General features: G+C 33.3%; 2 protein-coding genes across 2 annotated transcripts in view; one reads left to right on the top strand and one right to left on the bottom strand.

Annotated features, from left to right (window-relative positions):
- LOC108914112 (tyrosine-protein kinase hopscotch) overlaps positions 1–18,289 on the bottom strand; it is a 29,615-nt gene extending 11,326 nt beyond the window's left edge. Inside the window, exons 1-6 of the mRNA XM_018719828.1 lie at positions 17,596–18,289; positions 17,296–17,470; positions 16,965–17,218; positions 16,788–16,907; positions 16,575–16,735; positions 8,539–8,670 (exon numbers count right to left, since the gene is read on the bottom strand). Coding sequence (XP_018575344.1) covers positions 8,539–8,670; positions 16,575–16,735; positions 16,788–16,907; positions 16,965–17,218; positions 17,296–17,470; positions 17,596–18,146 — 1,393 coding nt within the window. The 5' untranslated portion in view covers positions 18,147–18,289. The remainder of the gene's footprint in view (positions 1–8,538; positions 8,671–16,574; positions 16,736–16,787; positions 16,908–16,964; positions 17,219–17,295; positions 17,471–17,595) is intronic.
- Positions 18,290–19,521: 1,232 nt separating this feature from the next.
- On the top strand, positions 19,522–25,987 carry LOC108914108 (RNA 3'-terminal phosphate cyclase). Its single transcript, XM_018719823.1, has 5 exons — positions 19,522–19,636; positions 19,697–19,814; positions 19,864–20,434; positions 20,505–20,763; positions 25,791–25,987. Exons 1-5 carry the CDS (start codon positions 19,595–19,597, stop codon positions 25,848–25,850), a joined length of 1,050 nt encoding a protein of 349 aa, XP_018575339.1. The 5' UTR covers positions 19,522–19,594; the 3' UTR covers positions 25,851–25,987.
- The last annotated feature ends 1,273 nt before the right edge of the window (positions 25,988–27,260 follow it).

Raw genomic sequence — 27,260 nt, 5'->3', positions numbered from 1 at the left:
ATCATTAATCTACCAATTTCCATCTGGAAATTTATTAGTATAGAATATTAAGTTAATTAAATGTCATGCTGCTGAGTGTTAATTTTTAATTATTTAAAATTGTTAAAAGTGTGGTAAAAATTGATGTTTTTACTAATAATGAATGAATACACCGACATGATTAAAATTTATGGTGAAACATGCGGTAATGGCAGAGCTGCACAATGCCTGTATTCGCTGCGTTTTCCAAATCGTCGAACTCCGTCTGACCGAATATTTCCTCGAACTGAGAGACACCTGAGGGAAACCGGAAGTTTTAAACCTAATAAAGGAAACTGCGGGCAGCAAAGAAACCATAGGGTCCCACAGTTTGAAGAAGATGTACTTCATCTGGTTGAAGAAAATCCAAGAGCAAGTACCCGAGGAATTGCTCGTGCTTTATAAACACGCCATGTCAACGTGTGGAGTCACGGGTTGCCCGGTCGGTGGATTTATCCCCACTTGATTATTTCTTATGGAGTCACATGAAAAGCATTGTCTATGAAACCTCTGTCAATATGGTTGAAGAACTGACCGTTAGGGTTGAAGCCACAGTGGAAAAAATTAGAAATACCCATCGAATTATGAACAACGTTAATAGAAACATGATCTGACGATGTAATGTGTGCACTCAAGCCAACGGACGTAATTTTGAACAGTTTTTATAAATTTTAGTTGCTAAAGTGATAAAAAAAATATTTTTCAGTTTTTTAAGTTAAAATCCTATCTGTTGTTAAATTTCGTTAAAATTGTTAATTGTTACTACCTATTTTTTGAATTACAAAAGATTTTCGAAATGTTAGCAAAATATTTGTTTTTGTTCATCGACTTTAGAGCAATGAACCATGAGAACTCTTTTTGTGTAAAATTCATTAATGTTTCAGAATTTGCTGTCAAATGTTAATTTTTCCAGCGGCGTAAAAGTTAGGGGGGAAAAAACCCTTACAGTACCCTAAAATATCCACCACTGGCATGTCCAATAAATTCGAGAAGGGTGCGAAAAAGTAGCTATTAATAGTGGTAATGTGTGTACAAAATCTCAGTTCTGTAGTTCAAACGGTTCCTAAGATATTGGCAAAAAACTAAAAAAAAAAAAAGTTTTGCCACCCCGTATCCCGAAAACAAAAGTCCAAAGAGAAAAATGGAAGAGGGAAAAATGATTTCTCTTTCAAGAGGAATTTACAGTTTTCCGTTGCGACACTTAGGAACACCCTGTATATAAAGCTTCTAATGAAAATGAAAAGTATATTGATATTTTTTGTAATTAAAAATATTACAATATAATAAATCTATTAAAAATTATTATTATTAAAATTAATTAGCAACATGAAAACATCTTAGAAAGGTCATAAAACAACATAAAAGAAACATTTAATCAGAATATGAAGACATTTCTAGAAGGAAAACAGTTTTAAATGATTTAAACATTTTTAATAGCCATACTTTCATGTACCACATTTTTTTGATGTGTCACCAATTTTAAAATGCGCCTGTTTCAGTCTCATTGACATTCCTATAAGATCTCTCCAAGGATAAGACTGTGATTCTGTCACTAAATGGACTCTACATATTTTTTATTAATATTTCAGATATTTTGTTACTTTTTCAATGCATTCATAAATGATTACAAACCACGTGACCAGTAATTTTGTCTGGAATGGTAATTTTATTTCCTTCACGCTGGCAAATAAATTTCGGTAAAATAAAAACAATAAGATCAAAAATACATTAAAACATATTATTCTGGTTCATCGGTTGTGATTGGTGTAATTCTTCATGACATTCTATTCAATCAATCAGCAATCGCATTATCTCGAGCATAGATATATCGGTTTGTCATTATTCATTGAAAACAAATCATTAATATTGGTGATATCAAGATTTAGTCAATTTTTGTTACCAGTACCATTGTTGGGTTGCCTAAGCTCGACAGTCATGTGGCCTGTAAACATTGATGAAGGCTCTGTACTAGTTTCGAGCTATAAAAAACATATTTGGCAATCGATACCTTTATTGATATCCATTTTAATCAAATACTGATTCTTATACTCAACGACGCTTGTCAATAATATTAAAACCACTCCCATGCCTCTCATCCTCAACGTAAAATTGTTGTATATTGCAAGTTCCTGTGTAGACCACAACCCTATGGGATAGTGTATGTCGAAATTTTTCACCGTAGTATTTTCGGTATGGCATTCGTCACATTTAAAAAATAAACCTAACGGATGTCCAAGAATCGATCCGTAACTTATGAACATGGGATCGAATACTTTATCGAGATTGGTACTTTTCCACTCAAATATGGCCGTTGGTACGCCTTCAAAACCAAGTTCTATTTCACCTTTACGTATTTGAAGCCATAACTCTGTCCATTTACCTGTCGGCACAAAGCGATTTAATAGTTATTGGGTACATAAGACTTGACAGAAAAACATTTTAAGCTTTTACTGAGTGTATTTTATGGTGATAAGGCACGATGACAATACGAAACCTTATCCATAACCGACAAAGAGCCACTGGAAAAAAAATTAAATTACTTGTGTATTGTCTTGATAACTATCGTGAATTTATGTGTGTGAACATTGCTTTTTGACTTCATTTTTGTACGTAACTAATAAATTTGGCAATAAATCATTTCAGATTCATTTTTGAAATGTGGAAGAAGCGTTCATAACAGAGGAAATCTCCACTATGTAGTTCCGTTGTCGGCACATAGATAGTGCCACAATAAATTCAGTGTTAAAACTTCGTAGCTGGACTGAATTTGTCGGTTGTGGATAAAAAAAAATATTAAATAAACCGGTATTTTAATTATTTTGCAGTGGTCTCTACAATTGTTACCTGCAGATATGATATGTGGGAAAGTTTTTTGTTCAACCAACTCGTTATTATAATATAAAATAACTTTTTCGTTGTCGTTTGCACCTATCTGCAATTTAATGACGTCTTGTCCAAATCGGGGCTTAATAAGAATATCTAAACCATCGAGTAGATCTGGATTCCACTCTTTTACACCGAATCTTAAACCTCCATGGATTCCAGTTTCCTTCCACTGCGGAAGTATGTAAATTTTCCTATCTAAAAGTTGTATATAAATAATTAGCCTTAACTGTACTCATGTATTTCACCTGACACAAACGAAGACACAATAATAATACACTCTTCGGGCTTGTCGCAGTCTCTTACATTGCATACATCCTGAACAATGTCCACATCATTCGTAAAACACCAACTACCTGTAATATTTTTTTTCTCGGTACTTTTGTTCGATATGGATTTTAGTTTTTAAGTAAAACTATCTAAATAGCACACACTTTTTGTGACATTATTTTGCAGCAGTTGGATGTGGATATTTTTTGCAATAAAATATTAAATCATTCACCTGAAACATCTCTCGATGGATTTCTACAAAAATTTTTTGCGGCAGCTACAGTCATATCAGCAAATAGTGATTCGTTCCACAGCTGCATGTGTTTCCAATGCAAGCTTGTATTAGTAAAATCCCAAGAGTCGCAAGACCTGTTCGATCTTGTAACACTCAATGTTCCAATGTAATCGTTCCCTGTACCTGCCATCTTACATTCTTCCGATTTACACTTCCTCAGGTGGCAAAATTTTTTTTCAATTTTCTTCTCGGGCATTAAGGATATAGTGTAGCAATAAGTACCTAATAAAAAGGCAATTAAGGGCGAAATATAAAAATGATGAGTCATATATTCATATTTATTTATTACGTTTACCTTCATTCATTCCAGAAGGATCTCGACAATAATTCAAGGCCTCTAAAGTCGATTCATTAGTGAATAACTCCTTCAAATTTTCTCCGATAAATTTAGAGCCGGACCACGGCAAGCAGGGAAGGCCTTCACTAGTGATATCTTGAGTTCCTTTATAGCTTGGCTCCTCCTTATTAAGAGCACATTCCGGCAGAAACGCAGGGGGTGGATTTGAATGTGGTGGTGGCGTACAAAAAAAGCTCCAGTGCGCTATTGTATTTTCTGAATTCAAACTAAACCATCTCACATTTCGGAAAACCTCATTAGTAAGCGACACTATCGTCTGCATACCGGCAGGTTTCTTCATGTAAATGTATAACGTGTTTGCGAAAAATGATATAGAAAATTCCTTCCACTCCCAATAGTTCAAAATATTCGGTAGCTGTAATTCTTTCATTACTACTTCCGGTCCCTTTAGGTGTTCTTTTACAGTTACTCGAGTGTAATTGTTATTTCCTAAAAATACAATTTTGACATATGGGTAGTCCACTGTGGGACTGGGAACGAATAAAATTCCTGCTGAACGATAGGCTCTTACGTGAACATGTAAGTCATAATTCATCGATTTTTCACGTAACGGCCAAAAGTGCTGAAATTCCACTCCGGTGGTGGTGTGCATGTCACACTCAAAATCATCTTTACAAAACGGAAAATACCACAATGTATTAGTCCCTTGCGCTGAATAGTATAAAAACATATTCTTTTTCAAGCCGAGTAAATTATTCTTTGTTTTATATTCCGCTAGAAATATAGGTTTAATTTGACCCTCACGGAAAAAGGTTATGAATCCAGCGTGCCAAGTTATAGAAAACATCGTGTACTCGGTAGACTTCAAAATGCCCTGCGTTGGTTCATATTCAGGTTTATCTTTGTTTCCATATCTAAGAGCTGTAAAATTATTCCCTATCACGATTTCTAAACCAACCCCTAGATCGTCTATGTCCTTTCCGGTCAAAGGTAGAGCCATAACCGATAATACTAATCTAGCACTGGCTTCCAAATAAGAATCTGAATCCCATAACTTAACTCCGAATGTGACATTAGATAAAGTACCATTAAAATCTGTGTAGTGCATATATGTATCGGAATTTTTTGTAAAAACTAAACATATCGGATCGTCACAGAAAGGTATGTCGCAGTATTCCCTTTCTATTTCGTTAGTGTCTTCATTTTCAACAAAACACCATGGACCACCGATGTCGCCATTAGGATTACGACAAAATTTTTTCGCATCACTGAGGCTCTTCCCTGGAAAGTGCTGCTTGTCAAATTTGGAAAATTTCAGGTAACCACCATTATGTTTAACTCTACTTCGGTCCTTAGTCCATTTCAAACAATTCCTATCTTAAAATAAAATCAGATAAAATCAAGATAAACAAAATATTGCTTCAGTTTACTTTTAATGAAATATAGCCAATAAAAGTTTAAAAAACATATATTGAGCTTTGAAAAGGGTTTGCATTTGCTGTTTTGGTTTGGGTGAAACGTATATCCACGGAGATTTTTGGCTTTTTTGCTTTCAAATATCACTAGGAATGAACATTTTTCTATGCGCGTGGGCTTAACTTTTGGCGGCACAATATGTTTAAAAAATTCCAAAAATGTCATATTTTTCTTCCTATTTAATTATACATATATCTTATCAAGAGCTGATTTTAGGCGAAAATGGAAGAGGAAAAAAATGTTTGTAATTATATTTTACAAAATATGACTAGTTATAAATCGAACGAATCATGATTATTATTGTAAAAATCAAAAAATTGCCAAAAATTTTGTTAAAAAACATTATTTTTTAGGAAATTTTTTTGGGGTATCTACGTTGGGTATAGGACCTTCATACTTGGCTCAAGAAAAGTTCACGTTATGTAGAATCATCACACCAAATTTTATCAAAATCGGTTCGATAGATTTTGCATAATTTTGCAATCCAGATTTTGAAAAAAAAACCAAGGAACTTAGATAAAGGCGTACGGGTGGTGGTGGGGGGTGGGGGGGGGATAGCAGAGAGCGCGGTCGCTTCGACCTGCTCGAAATTCAATCGGCGAGTTCAAAACCGCGACGCACTTCAAAAATTTTTAATACCTCAGCTTCTAGAGTTCCGATTTTGATGATTTTTTTTTAAATCGATGTCTTGCGATTTAAAAAAAATCAATTAGCGTATTTTCAAATCATTAATAATTATTGGTCTTTCAACAGTCCGATAATTATTATTTATCTTTAAACTTCCTTTAATTATCAACTTTATTTTTTTATTGTATCAAAGGTAAGTGCATAAATTTATATACTGTTTATCAAGGATCAAAAACAAATTTATTTAAATATTTACAATAATTATTTTCAAAATATGTCAAAAATTAGTAATTAATTAATTAATTAATTATTAATTTAATCATTTCTTTTGCGATTAAAGTATAATTCAAATAGTTTTTGCTGTGCAAAATTTGGAAAATTTGCAAATTTTTTTTGAAAATCTGGATTGCATAATTATTATGCAAAATCTATCAAACCGATTTTGATGAAATTTGGTGTGATGATTCTACATAACGTGAACTGTTCTTGAGCTAAGTATGAAGGTCCTGCACCCAACTTAAAGATCCCAAAAAAATTCCCTGAAAAATAATGTTTTTTAACCCATTTTTCGATTTTTACAATAATAATCATGATTCATTCGATTTGTAACTAGTCATATATTGTAAAATTTAATTACAAAAATTTTTTTCCTCTTCCATTTTCGCCTAAAATAAATTCTTGAAAACATACATAATTAAATAGGAAGAAAAATATGACATTTTTCAAATTTTTTTAACATATTGTGCCGCCAAAAGTTAAGCCCACGTTTTTTTTTATGCGCATATAAAAATTTTCATTTCTAGTGATATTTGAAAGCTAAAAAGCCAAAAATCTCCGTGGATATACGATGCACCCAAATATAGATTCTTTGAAACAGATACCGTCTGGACTATACCCTAAAAACAAACAAATACATCCCTCAGTAAGAGAAAAGGTACGAGATAGAATAAATGTTTTTAGTACACCTGCAGTTAAAGTTTGAAGAGTATTCCGACATTTACTTACCTGAAGAACCTTTACTGTGTTGACCGGCATATTCCATCCCTGGTCCAGTGACTTTGCACTGAGAAAACGAACACAATGGCAAACCGCAGGTATCAAATTGAAGATCGTAGCTCATTGTATAACACCACGGACCTGTAGCGCTTTTTGTTGGGTTTCTACAATAACTTTTTGCTTTTTTCTTCGACCCGTCAGCAAATTGAGTATCCTTTATATCCTCCCGAATTTTGTGCGGCTGGTTAGAGGTCCAGGATTGACAACGAACCCCTGATTCGGAGTTGGAAACCGTTCCCAAATATTCTAGCCCCAGATGACTCAACTTGCAAGTATTAAAATCTGTTAAATTACCGGGTGGAGTCTCATTTGCTATCGCACTTGAAATTATGAATATTTGTAAATAAAGGGTTATCATATTTGACAGTTGGACTTATTTTTAATATTTTCAAAAATAAAGACATGGACTACTTTTTATACAAATAAAATTAAAATGAAGATGGATGTTGTCGATAATATACAGGATGATAATAAATTGTGATCTGCAACGTCAAATCAAGCAATTTTTTACCTTTGTGAAGCTTGTGGATATATTAAAAAAAAATTTAAATAATTTTTGAAAATTTTTTTTTTCATTTTTTTTAGAATCATGAACGTTTTTTTTTTTGTTGAAGAAAATATGGATTATTGCTAAAAAAAAATTGTTAATAAAAAAAAATTAATAAAAAATTTTAAACATTCCGCGGGCACTAGGAAAAAAATGGCAGCGTTTGAAATTATCAGGGTTTCTCTAGAACACTTAGAGGTTGAAAAGTTACAGTCAATATCCTTAGTTTATTCATTATTTGCAAAGTTATACCAAGTTATTCAACTATCCCTAATTATGCAATTTTTTACCTTTTTTCTAACCAGCATTTTCAATTTAAAAAATTGTTTTTATCAAAAGCCCATAATTACGACTTGTAATACTTTGCAGTTTTCAAAACCCTGCTTGGATTTTCTGTATGACCATTATTTCCCAAGTAATTGATTGCCAGTCAAAAATGATTTTTTTGCTTTGATCGACAATAACTCAACGACAAATCATCGTACAAGGCTCCGGAACCGCTCAAATTGAAGAGAATTAAATTATCTAAGAGCTTTATGATGAAATTACCAAAAAAAATTTTTTTAAGTCCATAAGCCTTTTTAAAGAAAAGCACAAATTTGCAATTTTTTTTCGTTGATTTTCTTATTACTCGAAAACTGCTGACGCTAAAAAATTTTAAACTTCGGACCCAAAAAGTAGACACTTGAAGCTTCAATTTCCTTTTTTTTTTTTATTCTTTCTACAATCATTTCCCTCTAAGTTGCAGTTCTTTGAAAATCATCCAAAATTTTGGGTTTTATTTAATATCCCTTACTTTTTGTGCCTAGTATATTTAATATAATCACGTTTAATATTCCAAAATTCAATTCATTGTCAGTATATAAAGGTGAAATTTTTTCATACTAAAGAAAGCCACATATGATTTTACTGCGATACTACTCCAGTAAACTCACGTTTTTTCGGTATAATAATGATGTGATTATTGGTTCAATCAATAACTAAACATTTGATTGAGCGAAATAATCTCAGTAATTACAATGGCTAGTTAAGCAATGCTGATGAAAACTGTAAATATGTTACACTTACCCTTATAAACTTGTAAATTTTTACAGTTGATGCACGTTGGAGATGAAGGCATAAGTGCATTTACATTGGAGCTATCAGTCAGGGAATCCCCCACAATATTTTCACTTTTACAAAGAAGTAATGGTGAAACATCTAAAAAAAAATAGTATTTTAAATAAATATAATTTCAGATCCCAACGTAAATAAATATTCTTGTACGACCAACTTGGGAGGGACACATACTGAGCAATATATTATTCTGAGAGTTGGCTAGTTTGGCATACAAAAATTTTTGGGCATCTTTATATTAAACATTTCTAAACATATAGACAGGGTTGGGATAGCCCATTGAACATGGGCCTGTAACTTCTAAAGCAAGGCACATTGAGCTCTAACATGCTGCAGCTTCATTTGTCATCTAGTTACTTTATTAAAAATGTCCGCTGGCCATTGGTGACGGTACTCTTGCCGTGATAGTAACCTATGTGTTGGTTTAGTAACCAAGTTGCCTGTAATCGATCGATTATTCATATCTCTTATGATTCTAGTTGGTGGTAAAAAATAGCAAACAATTTATATTTCAATCAGACAAAAAAAAAACAAATTTAGCGTTAAGTGCTATAAAATTATTAGCAAATAAAAACTATTCAGGTAGAAAACAAAACAGAGATTTTTTTTTAAGTAGGCATGCACCAACACTTGTAAACAGAGGCAGCAGTTTATAAACATTGTGTATATTTCATTTGTTTTATATGTTTATATTTCATTTGTTTTGTTTAAATTTATTCATTATTTTCTATGTAAAAGTGTTGATTGACTTTGAGGATATGGGAAAGACCCATAAATTAAACAATCTTGTGTATATATGGACTGTATTTCTAGAGTTTTAACTAACGGAGCATATGACAATATTAGCGTTATTTCTGTCATCTGTCATCATCTCTTCACACGCCTACTCACCACGAGATTGTAGGATTGTCTATTTAACATGCCGGCCCCGTTGAAATGTTCACATTTCAAAAAGGAACTTAACTTATAAGTAACAACAATGGATCATTTTAAAGCTAACATTTGCATTATACAACAGAAAGCAATTAATTACTGACTGCTAAATAAAACTGAAAGTTTATTAAGTAAAGTGAAATAGTCTGCTAAATTTTAGTCACTCGGCAAAATGCAGATACGCGTGACAGCGCGTTTCACCACACCGGTATTAGTCTTCACAGACACTACCCGCACTTCACCGTCAGGCCCAGGAAACAGCTGTATAATTCGCCCCAATCTCCATCGCTGAGGAGGAAGGTTGTCCTCCTTTAGTAGGGCTAACGAACCCAATAACGTTTCCCGCTGAGAACTGAACTTCCATTTGGTCCTTGCTTGGAGGGTGTGGAGATACTCTCTTGACCACCTTTTCCAAAAGTGTTGAGTGATTTGTTGTAGGTGGTGAAATCTATTTAAGCGAGTAGCAGCTCGATGCAGCATATTTTCTTGAGGTAAGGTTGTTAGAGCACGACCAATCAGAAAATGTCCAGGCGTTAGTGCCTCAAGGTCAGAAGGGTCTTGGGATAAGGATGTCAGAGGGCGCGAATTTAGGATACCCTCAATTTGAGTCAGTAACGTGTGAAATTCCTCGTATGTGAAATGTACGTTATTTGCGATGCGCTTAATATGATGCTTCACACTTTTCACCGCGGCTTCCCAGATTCCTCCAAAATGCGGGGATCTGGTTGGGATGAAATGCCATTCTACTTGATTTTCAGCTAAAAATGATTGAAAAGCTTTGTCTTTATTTAATTGACAAATTCGCCGAAACTCATTACTCGCACCTGCATAATTAGTGGCGTTATCAGAATATAAGTGTTTACACAATCCTCGCCTCGCCACAAAGCGCTTAAACGCGTCCAGAAAATGATTTGTAGATAGATCACCAACAGGCTCTAAATGAATAGCCTTGGTGGCTAGGCAAATAAAAATGCAAAAATAAGTTTTTACAAGCTTTCTATTCCTTAATTTGCCGTCCTTGACCATAAACGGTCCCGCAAAATCAGTACCCACGGAATGAAAGACAGGTGAGGGATTTACCCTATAGCTGGGCAAGTTACCCATTTGAGGAAATACAAACGGTGGATTAGCACGAAAACATACAATACATTTCCGCAATTCTCTTCGGACCGCTTGTTTACCGTTTAAAGGCCAAAATCTGCTGCGCAAGCAGGATAATGTCAATTGGTGTCCGCTATGCAAATTTTTTATATGTTCGTGTTTAATTAATAGCCGAGTTAAAATGTGTTTAGCCGGTAAAACAATAGGAAACTTTTGCTCTAACTTTAAATTCGCATAAACTAATCTACCGCCAACTCTTATTAGTTCGTGTTCGTCCAAAAAAGGGTTAAGCGAAGCTAGTTTACTCTTCTTGGTAACTGATTTGTCTCGTTGAAGCGATTGTATTTCTGATGAGAATTCCTCGTTTTGGGCCAATTTAGCTAGCTTTAACGTCGCTGCATTTAATTCCTCACATGTTAAATGCATCGAAGAATGTGATTTAATTTTAAGTTTTACTCTGTTAATAAACCGCAACATGTATGCAATAACGCGCTGCAATTTTGAGAAACTTGAAAAATGATCGAATAAATTAAAAGAATCGTTTACCGTTAATGTTACTTGATTTTTATTTTTAATTTCGGGCATATCTTGGGATTTTGTTAAAATGTTACGTGGCCAAGCAGTCTCTGATTGCAGTAGATAAGAAGGACCGTGCCACCAAAATTTATTTTCCAACAAATCGATAGGGAAACAACCTCTAGATATAATATCTGCAGGATTTTGGGCAGAGGGAACATGTCGCCACTGCCTCTGATTAGTCAATTGCTGGATTTCAGAAACGCGATTCCCTACGAAAGTTTTCCAACTACTGGGATGAGCAGCAATCCAAGACAGAACTATCATTGAATCGCACCAATAAACTACGCTTTGAATATTTAATTTTAAAGCTTCAATAGTATCGCGTGCTAATTTTGCTAATAAAAGCGCCCCGCAAAGCTCTAACCTTGGCAAAGTCAAAGATTTGACAGGTGCTACCCGTGATCTCGCGCATATCAATTTTGCTGAAATGGTACCTGAATAGTCAATGGTTCTTAAATACAAACAGGCTCCATAAGCCCTTTCAGAAGCATCACAGTAGCCGTGAAGTTGAATGTCAACCATATTTTTAATGGTAATTTGCCGGGGGATGTTTAGTGCATTTAATATCGGTAACTGATCTAGAAATTTAACCCAGGAAGTTTCCATTTCGTTAGGCAACTTCTCATCCCAATCAATATTATTTTTCCAAATGGTCTGCAACATACATTTGGCGATAATTATAACACAAGAAATGAGACCAAGTGGGTCGTATAGGCGAGCAACTATTGATAATATAGCCCGTTTGGTTAGTTTGGTGTTCGAAATTTGACAGTGATCATTATTTAATGAAAAGTAAAAATTGTCTGTGTTTGCATTCCATGATATACCTAATGCCTTTATTTTGTCATCGTCTGAAAGAATGTAATTTGAATCGTTAGTCAAATTATTTGAGTTCCGAACAACCTCAGGATTATTTGAAATCCATTTTCGCAGCATGAAACCTGCACTAGATAAAACATGCTCTAAGTCTTCCTTTAGCCTTATAGCTGCGCTGACGTCGGAAGCGCCAGACAATAAGTCATCCATGTAAAAATCATTAATAATTATATCGTGAATTAACGGAAAGTTTGATTTGTTTTCAATAGCTACCTGTTTTATACACCGAGTCGCTAGAAACGACGCAGGAGCTGTGCCATATGTTATAGTTTGTAATTCGAAGTGTTTGAGTTTACCGTCTGTACTATCACGCCACACAATTCTTTGAAATTTTCGATCTGTAGCATTAATAAGTACCTGACGATACATTTTCTCCACGTCAGCGATCAAGACCACATTGTGAGTGCGAAATCTTATCAAAATTGAAATTAAACTGTTTTGTATGCTAGGACCAACCATGAGAACGTCATTTAGAGACATGTTATTTGTCGTCTTGGCGGACGCGTCAAACACTACGCGTAGTTTGGTTGTTAAACTGTCCTGCTTTAATACGCTATGATGGGGAAGATAATAACAATCATCAGAATCATCTGTTATTTCTACCATATGCCTTAATCCTTCATACTCTTTCATAAATAGCTTGTATTGTTCATATAACTGGGGATTTTTTTGTAATTTACGCTCGACCGCATAAAAACGTCTGATCGCTTGCTCCTTTGATTCACCGAGTTCGCGATTTTCCTTGAACGGTAAACTAACCACGAACCGTCCGTTTTCGTTTCGATAAAAATGATCAAGAAAATGTGTTTCGCAATCTCTTTCTTCCTCAGTATAATTCGACTGAGAAGAAGCATGTGAATTATCAACCATCCAAAACTTCTCCAATTGTTCATTTAATTGCAAATTTGAAATATTTGAAGCAGTTACAAAGTTGCATATCGTGTTTTGTTTTGCACGAGTAGGTATCGGACCCGAAGTTATCCAACCTAACACTGTATTTTGTAATGTCGTAGTGCGTTTGTTTAACTGAATTTTTCCATTTCTTAGCAGATCCCAAAAAATGCTAGCACCTAATAGCACGTCAATTGGACCTGAATTGTAAAATTCGGGATCGGCCAAAGGTATGTCTGAAGGTATGTCCAACAATTCGCCGTCAAATGATGTATGCGGTATATTTTCTGTGATGTGATTTATTACTAAAAAGTTTAATTCACGTGCAAAATTATTATATGTTGATTTAATAGAACAGCGCACTTTCTTTGAAATTTGTGATGCGACCTGATTAATGCCTGACACCGACATATTTAATTTTGTGGGTTTTATGCCTAATTTATTACATAAAGATTCCGTTACAAAATTCGATTGGCTGCCACTATCCAATAATGCTCTGCATTTAATATGATTGCCTAAATTATCCAAAATGTAAATAATTGCGGTTGATAATAAAATATAATCGTTGTTTAATTGTGAATAATGAGATAAAGCAGAATTGACAGAATTTACTGCGTTAATTTGCGAAACGTCTCGAGTAATTAATGAATTTGTTGCTTGAGCATTAGTACCTTCAGTATTTCTAGTATCTTGCAAATTACAATTGTTGTTATTTGAAATTGCAGTCACTCTCTTGTTTCCATCAAAGTGAAGCAATGTATTATGAACTTTATTGCATTTTTTACAGGTACCGCTTTTACAAACTGATGAATTGTGACCAGACCGTAAACAATTAATGCATAAGTTTAAAGCCTTGGCTCGTTCAAATCTGTTATTTGGTGATAAAGCTAAAAATTTCTTACATTCAAAGATATAGTGCTGCTCATTGCAAAAAACACAAACCTGCGCTGTAGCAGTTGCATGGCATACCCATTTGGGATCAGCTCTTTGTCTAGATTTGTTTGATATTATTTGATTTGATACTGTAGACACCTTGTTGCTAATTGTTTTTAATAATAGGCACTTGTTATGCAAGAATCTTATGAAATCGTCTACCTTTGGTGAGGTATCATTTTTTGAACTAACTTCCCATTCCTTTCTTGTGACGAAATCTAATTTAGATGTTAACAAAAAAATCAAAATAGTATCCCATGTATCTACTGACTCCCCCAGGTTTTTTAGGGCACGTAAATGTTGTTTAAATGTATCTAAAAATTGTCTTAATGACATGTGTGACTCTTGATTTATGTTCGGAAGCCCGAATATATTTTTTAAATGACTATGAATTATTAATTTCTTGTTTTCATAACGCTCCTTTAATAAGTCCCACGCCACCATGTAATGTTCATCGGATGTTTCCAAATTTTTTATACATTCTGCGGCCTCATCCTTTATAGCACTTCGTAAATAATAGAATTTTTCACTTATAGTTAAATGAGGATTATTATGTATCAAAGAATTGAAAGAATCGCGAAACGACACCCAAGCCTCGTCACTTCCTTTAAAATCTGGAAGATTAATCTCCGGTAATTTAACATTAGATATCGTATTCTTAGACGTGGATGCGCTACTTTTACTGTCCGTCAGATTATTTACCGCGGCATTTACCTTTGACTCCGCCTCTGAGATTAATTTAAAATATTTATTTTCAAATTCTTCTGTTTCCTTGTCGTGATCGGGTTTATCATCTAAGAGCTGAATATCGGCTTGAATTTGAACAAAATTGTCCCAAATAGCATCTATTTTTTGTGTGCGTTTTTGTAACTCCGCTAATTGTGCAGGTGATTGATCAATATTGTTTAAAAACTTTTCAAACCTTGTTAGCTGTGCCTTTAACATACCACGTTTTGTTATTAATGCATTTAATTGAACCTCCATAATGATGAACGATGAAATGAAAAATGTGAAGCAATATTTATTTATGAGTAAATAGATTAATCAATACCGTGTATATGTATATTTGAATATGAGCTATTATCTAGAAATAATATCTAGTAATACGAAATATGTTTTAAATGTGACAAGATTAAACAATGTGAAATATCTAGATTTAATATCTAGGCGATGTATGTGTGTGCATAAATGAGTGAATTATGTATATAAATAAATGTGAAAATATTGAACAATGTGTTACTGTCCCAAATCGAGATTAGAAATGAAGAAAGATATGGAAAAAACTGACCTTCAGTTGACACTTACGCCTGCAACCAAAGTTCTGTGACGAATTTAGAACTGCGGACGTGCAGATCGTGCTTTATGTCGATGGCTCGTGTCTCCAACGGATTGTAGCTCGAACTATTCTTCGTAAAACTGCAAGATCCGTGCTCGAATTGACCAAATTTTGTTGATTGACTTTGAGGATACGGGAAAGACCCATAAATTAAACAAACTTGTGTATATATGGACTGTATTTCTAGAGTTTTAACTAACGGAGCATATGACAATATTAGCGTTATTTCTGTCATCTGTCATCATCTCTTCACACGCCTACTCATCACGAGATTGTAGGATTGTCTATTTAACAAAAAGTTTATACAGGGTTATACAAATTTGGGAATAGATGAATCCTGAAAATGGAGTCAATATCGTAAAAAAAAATTTGCAAAATCCTTAGTTTCTGAGAAAAAAATTATTGAAGTTGTATTTACAACCCTTACTGTACTCTCTAGTGTCATTTGCGATGTGCACAATGCGCTTTCTTTCTCCACGTGGCGCCAAGCCATTCCGAATACTGAAATTCGATTTTAGTATTAACATTTTTATGATAGTGTTTACATTAGTTTTTCAAGTGTCAAAAATGGCTTACGTGTATAGCAACTCAGAGTTGATCGAGATTGTTTTAATTTATAGTGAAACAAGACATTTGTGTTATGGTGAAGCATTTGTGTTGTGATGAAGCAAGACAAGCATTTGAATAAGAGTATTCGAGTTTTAAAAATACCGTAATGTTAATTTGAAGAAATGTACCCTTCGGATTAATAGCAGAAGCATTTTTTCATGCACGATGGTGCTTCAGCCCATTTCAGTGTCTTAGTTCCAGACTGTTTAAATAAAACTTATCCAGTCCGATGGATTGGACGAGGTAGGCCCATTGCGTGGCTCCCTCGTTTGCTAGATTTAAACCGTTGGACTATTTCCTTTGGGAAATTATTATTGCAAAAAAAATACGGAATAAGCAAGGGGTTTTCCAGTGAGTTAGAAGGTCAATGAGAGGCCATTTAGAGAGTTGTATCGAGATGAATGGAAGGCACTTTCAACATTTGTTGTAACATGTTCCTTATATTGTGAATATGTTTTTTTCTGTTATCTAATATTATAAAAACCCCATTTCGGGTGCAATCTTTGAATCGCTATAACACCCCGAGTACTGATTTGTAGACCTATGTTCATATGAAAAATTCTGCATGTTTTTTTTATGTAGAATCGCCCCTGAAATTATTCAAATGGAACTTCCGGACACCCTGTATGTGTTCACTTTTATGCAATACAAAAACGTTGTATTTAAGTGAATGCAGTGTTAGTAACATTAAAATTTAAAGTTAGCTTAATTACAGAAAGATAAATAATACCGTATTCAGAAGGCGGCAAGCATTCTTGTAGAAAAATAGCTTTGTTTGGATCGTTGTAACCCATCATGAGTTGTTGTATACTTTTATACCTAGTAAGGTCATCATTGAATATGAATTCATCACCGGTGATTTTTTCTAATTTGAATGTTTTTGGTTTCAAGCTGAAAGTAATGTGGTAAAATTTAGAGAAATACTGATTTGCGTGTAACTTACCCTTCTTTCATGCAAACATCTATATAGTAACTATTGTACTTTGATTCACTTTCACGTAATATGAAACATCCTGCTCTGTTTCCCCTTTTTGATTCAAGTTTTGCATAAGAAAATTCGCCACTTAAAAAAAAAATTAAATTAATAAATATTATTTTCCATTTTTAATAGTTTTCTTACCCAACTGGTCCATGACATTTCATTGCATGTAATTTTTGCAATGATGGAGTAATAACTTCTTTACAAATATTGAAAGTCCATTTACATGTTAATCTGTAATAACCATCTAACAGGCTAATGAAGGAGTACATCACTGGTATCGAGTGAAATTTCAGATAAAATGGTATTCCATTTTTACGACTTATTTCTATGGTACCATCATTTCGTATTGAAATAAAACCCAATTCATCTATTGTACAAATTAAATACCATTCCTAAAAGAACGTACCATTCAAAATTATTAAAAAATACATAACTGTTATGAGTGAGAGTAAAAACGCCTTTAATTTACCTCTTTTTTGGAGTCCATACAATATTTCAATCCAGGTTCCGATGAATCATAAGGCGACACTTTGATGGTAATGCTACAAGTGGAACCTTTTTGGTCTATAACTGCTTTGTAACATTCTGAAAGGTATTCAGGAGCTATATTTTGCAATTGTCTCAGATACTCCGCCTTTACATATCTAAAAATGTATATTTGTATTTAAAACAAAGTAGTACTGTAGATTTATAATCATGCAAATAGAAAATTTAAATAAATTAAAATGGAGAGAACAGTATTATCTGAAAAGTGAAGTGAAATACTTACGAGGCATCATAACCAGACTTCCGCAATTTACTGAGCGTATCATGAATAGGTTTCCTAATAAAAAATGGATAGCGTTTTAATACATCTTTTGGAATAAATTTTTTATAATCACTTTCAACACTTTCCCTTGATATGCCCTTCTCTAGCATAACTCTATACATGTCAGTAATTCCCAAACCGACTAATTCTCTTCTATACTTTTCATACACGATATCAGGTATTTTATTTTCCAAAACATCGCTCCGAGCTTGGTGGAAATAATAATTATAAGTGTTGATGTCTAGTTTTTCTAATTTAGAAACATTCGCTACTTTAAAGCGAATTCTGAAATCTACATTAGTACTACCTTTTTCTGTAAAAGTAGCAGCTGGCATTAGATAAATAGATTTACCAGTTACTCGCAACGCAAACAAATTTCGTGTTAATGTAGCAATATTCAGCTGCTTACAAACGTAAATGCAAACATCTTCTGCTGTTGTATTACTATCATACGGCACAGAAATACTCTTATTTTCTAAAACAATATTAACGTTTAAAGCTGAATCTCCCATGTTAAGTTTGATAGAGTTCTATTGTAAATGTACTATTCAAAATCATTAAGAACGTATTTTAAAAACAATTTTATTCAGGCAAATTTATTTACTAATATTTCTTATCGTATTCATTATACGCAGTAGTAATCAAAACAAGATAAAAATAGTACAAAACAAAACAGACAGCAGACCATAGACCATATAACAAGGTCAATGCAGCAGACGACAATAATTGATAAGGTAGGAACAAGATCACTAAAGGGCACTTCGGAGTGGTACCTCTTCTTTTGGGAATACGCGTCCATGCTCGGAACAAGGTGGGAATAGGCACAGTATAGATCACAAAACAATAGGGACAGCGCATAGACTTGGACCAAGATCTTTATTTTATATCTTTATTTATACAAACTGATCTTGGACTTGGACAGTATTAATTAATGAATGAAACCCGCCAGCCATATTATTTGACATTGCTATTTTAAATTACTTCACACTATTGTTTCAGTCAACATTTGTATGAGAGTTTTAAGCAAACTTATGAATGTAAAAAGAACAAATACTTTTGAAAGATATAGTAATAACGATTTCCATTGGGGAAAACTGGGGCTGTACTCGGGCAGCACTGACACTCCACTGGATGTATGAGAAATATGCTCTGGTGCAATGTCAATGGAATGACAATTTTTGCGAGGGTTTCTGACATTACGGGTTAGGTTTATGTTTTGATTTTTATTCAGTCAAAGTAACAGTTGACCAGTTGAAGTTTTTCAAAGAAGGTAGTTACAATGAACCAAGACTTAAATTTGAAATTTAAAATAAACGACGAGGAAGTTACATTGTGTATTCCTGTAGACGAAACGGGGATCACTTATTTAAGTTTGTAGATGACATTTTCATTGAATCTTTCCACTTTTGGCAATTGTTTGCGTATAACAGGTATAACATACATTTCATCATCATCACTACTACTACTTGATAAAAACGATAATAATGGAGCAACAACTGCTTTGTCTATATTTACCACAATTTTTTCTTGTACTGACACCGGCATTAGCTCCAAGACCTCGTGCGAAATAATATGCACTCAGAGCAAGAACTGTTGCTCTAGTTTTCCAATGGAATTTGAAAATTTGCACCGACTTGACCAATGGAGCGTCAATGGTGCAATCAGTGTGCACCAGTTTTATCAATGGAAATCGCTATAAGTATCTTAGTTGGTTTCAGTTTAAATTGTTTAAAAGAATACAGCTAATATCTAGTTGCTGTTGCTGAGAAGAGGAAGAGGAACTGAGACTGAGGATCGAAAGCAACTTTATAACTGCACAGAACACCCTGTGGTATGGTGAGGGTGTTCTGTGGATTAGTGGTTTAACAACTCTCTGTATTCTATGGTTATAACCATACTAACCATAGTTTTGTTAGCTGTTATAGTAACTGTATTTTATACGAAAAACATTGTTTTTAATATGTCAGAATTGGTTGAAATTGATGGATCGCTTCTTGAAGGGGTAAGTGCAAATAACTTCAGTTAGTAGTAAATGCAACTTGATTATTTTTTTTGTATTTAGGGTGGACAAATTTTGAGAGTAGCTGTTACATTAAGTGCTATCAAAAAGATTCCTGTTCGTATTACAAAAATTAGAGGAGGACGCTCTAAACCAGGTCTTATGGAGCAACATTTGAAAGGTACCATAAGAATTTGTATATAACCTTTGGGAAAATTGAATGATTTTAGGCATCGAGTTAGTAAGAAACATATGCAGTGCTAAAGTTAAAGGAGTAACTTTGGGATCTACAGAAATAGAATTTTGGCCCGGAGAAATAAAAGGTGGTTCATTTAGAGCTCAAGTTAAAACTGCAGGAAGTATAAGTTTATTGTTGCAAGTTGCTCTACCATGTACGTTGTTTGCTAGTTCTCCTACTACTTTAACTTTATTGGGAGGAACTAATGCAGAAATGGCACCACAAATAGATTATACAACTGAAGTATTTAGGCCAATTTTGGAAAAATTTGGAGCAACATTTGATTTTAATTTAATTAGGAGGGGATACTTTCCTAAAGGTGGTGGTGAAGTTGTTGTGCATGTCAATCCTGTAGAAAATCTTAATCCAATAGATATGACAGAACAAGGCAATGTCACGGCTATATATGGCTGGAGTTTTGTGGCAGGTGTCTTACCTATAAGTTTGGCCCATCGATTGGCTGATTCTGCCATTAGTTGTTTGCAGGACATTTTTAAAGGCATTAGAATTGAAAGATATAAGGAAAATACAAACATTGCTCCAGATAATTGTGCAGGAATGGTGTAAGTTAACATTACAGTTTTTATTCCTATTAAGTATTCAATACATATAATGTTAAAAAATTATTATCAGTTTGGTTGCAGAAACAGACACGGGATGTATTTTGGGGGCATCAGCAATAGGCAATCGAAATGAAAAAACGGAGGATACTGGCAAAAAGGCAGCTGATGAGCTATTGAATTCTATCAAGGATGGGGCTTGTGTTGATGATCACAGCCAAGATCAAATCATTATTTTGATGGCATTAGCTAAGGGTAAATCTCGAGTTAAAGTGAGGTCTGTAACAATGCACACAAAAACAGCAATATTTATAGTGGAAACATTAACAAATGTAAGTAGAAATAACGCTGTAGAATTATTCTTTTACTATAAAACGTATTTCAAAATTTTAATTTGAATGTTTTTCGTATTATTTTTCGTATTTATTATTATTATTATTATTATTATAAACATGTTTTTATAATGAATCCCGAGTATGTAAAGCAAAAACACACGAATAACTCTATGCCCAAGTATAACTCGGGCGTGTGAAAAATGGAATATCAAGCAATCCCGAGTCACATTCAGGCAGAAGTATGAAACGGTTAATAGTATTTTTTGGCACACACAAAAGAAATACAGTGTAGGAAAGTACCGATGGTCTATCAGAAGTTACGTGAGAGCGATAAAGTAAGCCATAGAAATCCATGTGATAGACAAGGATGGCTATAATGAAGGCGTCTAATAGTCAACGCCCATTTCGCCCTTCCACAAATAAGAAGTGGATCTTATTTGCGGAAGGGCGAGACGGGCGGTGACTATGAGAAGCCTTCATTATAACCATCCTTCTCTATCGCATGGATTTCTATGGCTTACTTTATCGCTCTCACGTAACTTCAGATAGACCATCGGTACTTTCCTACCCTGTATAAAAAAATAGCCACTTACACGAAAAGCATCAGTTAAGAAATCCATTTTATGTTCTTACACAAATTTCTCACATTGAGGAAGAAAATAATTGGTTGAGATTTCAAGATACTAAACAGGCTGTTACAAATTTGCTTCTCACTACAGGGATATCGAAAAGGGTAAGAGATACAAACTAGCTTAAATGGGGGCAAAGTTGAAAAAAACTGAAATTTTGGAAATCCGTTTTTGTTTCATTTCGGTCTTGTTTGAGGTGATATTGAAAAGAGAAGAACACTTTCTCATGGCCACTTTTTTCCTTCTATCGAATGGCATAATCAATTTTTATATGTAACGTTTGGAAATTTTATTACATTTTTTGCATGCCTTCATGACCCCCAATACTTCCTCAGCCTGAACCAGATTCGCAAGGTAATCGGATTTTTTAATTTTTGATATTTATGGTTTGTGTAGTTTGGACCTTGAATAAAAGTTTTTTGAAGTAGTTCGACGCAATGTTCATAAATTACCGAGATGATCGATTTTGAAGTTTTCCCATTTTTCAATTGGGAGCGTGGCCTAGTTGGTAGCGTTCGGGACTGACAGTCACAAGATTGGTGGTTCGAGTCTCGTCACGTGACGTTTTTTATTTTCAAAACCATATAGTTTTTTTTATTATTTTTCTCATCTTGAATATTATGAACAAACGAAATATTATAATGACTACTTATGTATATGTTTCAAATATTTCATTAAAATGCACAATTGGTTGATAAACAATATTTGTTATGAATTAACAGTGTTTCTTTAAAACTTTTTTATTTTTTTATTATTTTATTTTTAGTATTTGACATTTTACGCAGGGCAGTGTGGCTGGCATAAGCCAGAATGATAGTTATAGAAACATGGGAAGCAGAAATTTTTTAAGCATCTAGCACGTCATGTAAATGTTATGTTTTTACAGATGCATTTTGTTTGCAAAATATCGACGTTGAAGCAAATTTCGTTAACATTTTGAAAGATTGTTCTTTCATCGCACAGTTTCGATGCTTCTGTACCCTTTGTGGAATTTACCAAAACTTTCTATGCCCGAGCAGGTGTGTTCTGTAAGCAGTTTTTCTAAACACGGTGGACGACCCACACAACCTAGCTCAAAATTTTAATCAAACACTTGAAGAATATTCCTACATTCTTATAATATTTCGTTTGTTCATAATTTTTGAGATAAGAAAAAGAAAGAAAGCTAGATGCTTAAAAAATTTCTGCTTCCCATGTTTCTATGATAACTACCATTCTGGGTCGTGCCACACTGCATAAAATGTCAAATACTAACATAAATATAAAATAAAAGAACATCGTCAGACCCGAATGCTACCAATTAGGCCACGCTCCCAGTTCAAGAACGTGTCACATCTAGTGGATATAGCTGTAGGTAAAACTTCAAAATCGATTATCTCGATAATTTATGAACGTTACGTCGAACTACTTCGGAAAATTCTTATTCAAGGTCCAAACCACACGTACCATAAATATTAAAAATTACAAAAATCTGATTACCTTACCTGCTCCTTGTCAGACGTTTTGTCACAAAATATTCATCTTCAGTGTATTCGTTCCAAATTTATCTAAATTTTTTATTTCGATTTCTTTGTTTATTGAATTATCGTATACTGTGTCATTAAACCCTGTGAAATTCATGTAATTATTTAAACTTTTACCTCCACGCATTAAAGTAAAACATTATTAGAGTTTTATTCCCGTGTCCATAGTTATCTAGGCTTCTCGAGTGCTCAAAATTCAAACAAATTCTATTTCTCTATCTATTTTTTCTGATCTTCATGTTCAACCTTTGCCAAAACTAAAATGTTTTTGAACATTTACTGAAATTTTTTAAAGAATAATATTCAGTTGGCATTTTGGTTGTTCATATGCATTTTTAAGAATTAATTTGTCATACTAAAATTAAAATTGTGATAATGTTTTAATTTTGACACAACTTATTGAGTTATGTATGACCAAGTGATGGTAATAGTTAATAATAATAAATGTTTAATTGTAACGGGTGGTGGTAATAGTTTAAATAACTAGATGGATTTCACAGGTCTAACGACACTTACAATGTGCGATAATTCAATAAACAGAAATTTAAATAAAAAATTTAGATAAATTTGGAACGAATACACTGAAGATTAGTTTTACGAGACAAAACAATTGAATCTGCCTCGAGCTGAGGCAGTACAGTATTGGGGGTCATGATGGCTTGCAAAAAATGTAATAAAATTTCAAGGGCTGTATTTAAAAAAATGAAGTTGATGATGGTCCTGGAGAAACGAAACGTTACATATAAAAACTGATTATGCCATTCGATAGAGGGCAAAAAGTGGCCTAGAGAAAGTGTTCTTCTTTTTTCAATATCACCTCAAACAAAGCTGAAATGAAACAAAAACGGATTTCCTTTCGTTTTTTTTTTTTAAATATTTCGAAAACTAATCATGTTCGCCTTGATTTTTTAGAGGCATAATCACGGCAAATAAAACAACCAGCAATATCACTACATCTTTCCCGCGCAAAATTAAATTTGACCTTGCTAATGTCAGTTGGGTAGGAAAAGTCAGGGCTGTATTTGAAATATTTATAAGTTATGAATTTCCTTCAACAGAGTTGTAATATAAAATTTATAATATTAATGGATTGTTAAATGTATATACTCATTATACCCGTATATTTACTTGTTACTTTATATATTTTGACTAAATCAACTAGTGTCTTTCGTACAATATATATAATTATAGTAGTATAGGTAAGTACAAAAAAATATTGCACTTAAAATANATAATACTATCCTATAATAATAATTTTCACAATTGTGATGAAAATTGCGATAAAAATATTAAGTACATTTCCAGTATAATTATACAGCTGACAACAATGATACAATTAGACTGTGAATAGACCAGGCTTCATCTAGAAATGTAAATAAATAAGTCCCCTTTATTTAAATGTCCTTGGTCACGACGGACTCGAACCAGCGATCTCGTGACCATCAGACCCGAACGCTACCAATTAGGCCACTCTCCCAGTTGAAGAATGTGTCGCATCTAGTGGATTTAGCTGTCAGGTAAAACTTCAAAATCGATTATCTCGGTAAATTATGAACTTTGCGTCGAACTACTTCGAACAATTATTATTCAAGGTCCAAACCAGACGTACCATAAATATAAAAAAATACAAAAATCTTATTACCTTACTTACTCCTTGTCAGACGTTTTGGCTCAATAAATTCATCTTCAGTGTATTCGTTCCAAATTTATCTAAATTTTTTATTTCGATTTCTTTGTTTATTGAATTATCGTACACTGTAAGTGTCATTAGACCCTGTGAAATTCATGTAATTATTTAAACTTTTACCTCCACGCATTAAAGTAAAACATAAGAGTTTTATTCCCGTGTCCATAGTTATCTAGGCTTCTCGAGTGCTCAAAATTCAAACAAATTCTATTTCTCTATCTATTTTTTCTGATCTTCATTTTCAACCTTTGCCAAAACGAAAATGTTTTTGAACATTTACTGAAATTTTTTAAAGAATAATATTCAGTTGGCATTTTGGTTGTTCATATGCATTTTTAAGAATTAATTTGTCATACTAAAATTAAAATTGTGATAATGTTTTAATTTTGACACAACTTATTGAGTTATGTATGACCAAGTGATGGTAATAGTTAATAATAATAAATGTTTAATTGTAACGGGTGGTGGTAATAGTTTAAATAACTAGATGGATTTCACAGGTCTAACGACACTTACAATGTACGATAATTCAATAAACAGAGAAATTTAAATAAAAAATTTAGATAAATTTGAAACGAACACACTGAAGATTAATTTTACGAGACAAAACAATTGAATCTGCTTCGAGCTGAGGCAGTACAGTATTGGGGGTCATGATGGCTTGCAAAAAATGTAATAAAATTTCAAGGTCGTATTTAAAAAAATGAAGTTGATGATGGTCCTGGAGAGACGAAACGTTACATATAAAAATTGATTATGCCATTCGATAGAGGGGAAAAAGTGAGCATGAGAAAGTGTTCTTCTTTTTTCAATATCACCTCAAACAAAGCTGAAATGAAACAAAAACGGATTTCCTTTTGTTTTTTTCTTTTAAATATTTCGAAAACTAATCATGTTAGCCTTGATTTTTTAGAGGCATAATGTTGGTCCCCTGATTACGCAACTTTGCCCCCATTTAAACTACTTCGTACGTTTTACTGTTTCTGAGATCCCTGTACTGAGAAGCGAATTTGTAACAGCATGTATACATACGAGTTTATAAAATCAACTCCTTGACTGATCATTTTGATGATGCAAAAATATATATTTTTTAAATTACATTTTCTCTTCAGTGTAGTAAAAATACCTAATTAAATAAAAAATATATTAATTCTGTATATTATAAAAGTAACATTTTTATTTCAGGTCAAATTTGAAATTATACCACAAGATACATGCAACATTATTGAATGTTCCGGATCCTAATATTACCAAAACAAGACTTACTGTATTCATTAAGATTTATTGTATTAATTTTTTTTGCTGATTATTATTAGTCACGTCATCAGTAAATAGTTAGTTTTTGTATGTTTATTTCATGAATAAATTAATTGATTTACTTATTTAGTCTATTTATTGTAAATATTTTTTAGGAGCCCTTTACAAAATAGAAATCTCATTAACATAAAATATATATTTAAATATTTAACTATGTACAATAAAAAGAGCAATACAATTTTATACACGTTAAAGACAAGGTGATTCCTAACTTGAATTGTTTAGAATAAGCAATTTTTCAAACGTCTTTAAAAAATTTAGATTTAAAAAGAGTTATTTGTAAAACTGATTATTTTAACTTCTATATACTTAAAAAAGTGTCAAGTTAGGAATCGTTCTGTCTCTACTCCTGTTTATAACAGAATATGCTTATCTAATTGCAGTTCTTGCCTTAGGACTCCATCAAATATAGCCTCTGGTTCCACTATTATAATCTGCGGATGCTGTTTTCTTATTTTTATGTATTTACTTTTATTTTCGGGAGATGCGATTACTACAAAAAATTCATCCACGTTTTTCGCTGGACACCTTGGCACACACTTACCGCCACAAGCTTTTATCGCACCTAAAATTAATATAAATAAAATACATTCACTAAAATCTCAAAAAATAATGCAACTTCTAGTTAATTTCAAATATTTTCCTATTACCTTTTAAAACATCTTCAGCATTGTTAACCATAACTTGGAATGTGTAGTTGCTCAATAATTTTGTATTACCAGCACGCAATAAAGATGCCTTTAGCGAAAAATTCCACTTTGATTCGGCTTCTTTGTCTAACAATATATAATCCCATGGATCTAAAATAACATAATGGATATCGTTATTTAAAAACTATAGGTAGCAGTGGCGACTGGGGAAAATTCAAGTCATATTTTGCTAATGAAGGGTGGACCCATACAAATTTTTAGGCCTATACAGGGTGTAACACCGGGAACTGCGTCAATCGATATCTAGGAAAGTACTGCTCCGAAAAATTTGAATATTTGGCAACATGGCAATGTGCCTAGGGCCAACACAATTAAAATATCTAGATCTCTCCAGCACTTCTGGTTATACCAGAAGTCGACGCCAACTTTGTTATATTAAATGGGACACCCTATACAGGGTGTCTCACGGTGACGGCCCTTTAGAATTATTTCAGAAACTAGTTCGACTTGAATTTTGAAAATTTGGGATACCGGGTTTTCGGGCATGCCCTTCTCAATTAATATAATGGCGTCCACGTAACACTTCCGGTTATACCGGAAGTCGGCATCAACTTGCTTGTTTTAAATGGAACACTCTATATATTATTGCAATTTTGGATTCTACATGTTATTTTAGGTGGACTTTTAT

This window comes from Anoplophora glabripennis, unplaced genomic scaffold (genome assembly GCF_000390285.2).
Source record: "Anoplophora glabripennis isolate ALB-LARVAE unplaced genomic scaffold, Agla_2.0 scaffold1159, whole genome shotgun sequence".
Classification (NCBI taxonomy): domain Eukaryota; kingdom Metazoa; phylum Arthropoda; class Insecta; order Coleoptera; family Cerambycidae; genus Anoplophora; species Anoplophora glabripennis.
The sequence above is the reverse complement of the archived record's forward strand: the minus strand, read 5'-3'. Positions and strand labels throughout refer to the sequence as shown.

Coding starts and splice junctions, on each gene's coding strand:
- LOC108914108 (XM_018719823.1), top strand. CDS start 19,595: ATGTCAGAATTGGTTGAAATTGATGGATCGCTTCTTGAAGGG. Junction 20,435..20,504: donor GATAATTGTGCAGGAATGGT/GTAAGTTAACAT, acceptor AATTATTATCAG/TTTGGTTGCAGAAACAGACA. Junction 20,764..25,790: donor TAGTGGAAACATTAACAAAT/GTAAGTAGAAAT, acceptor TTTTTATTTCAG/GTCAAATTTGAAATTATACC.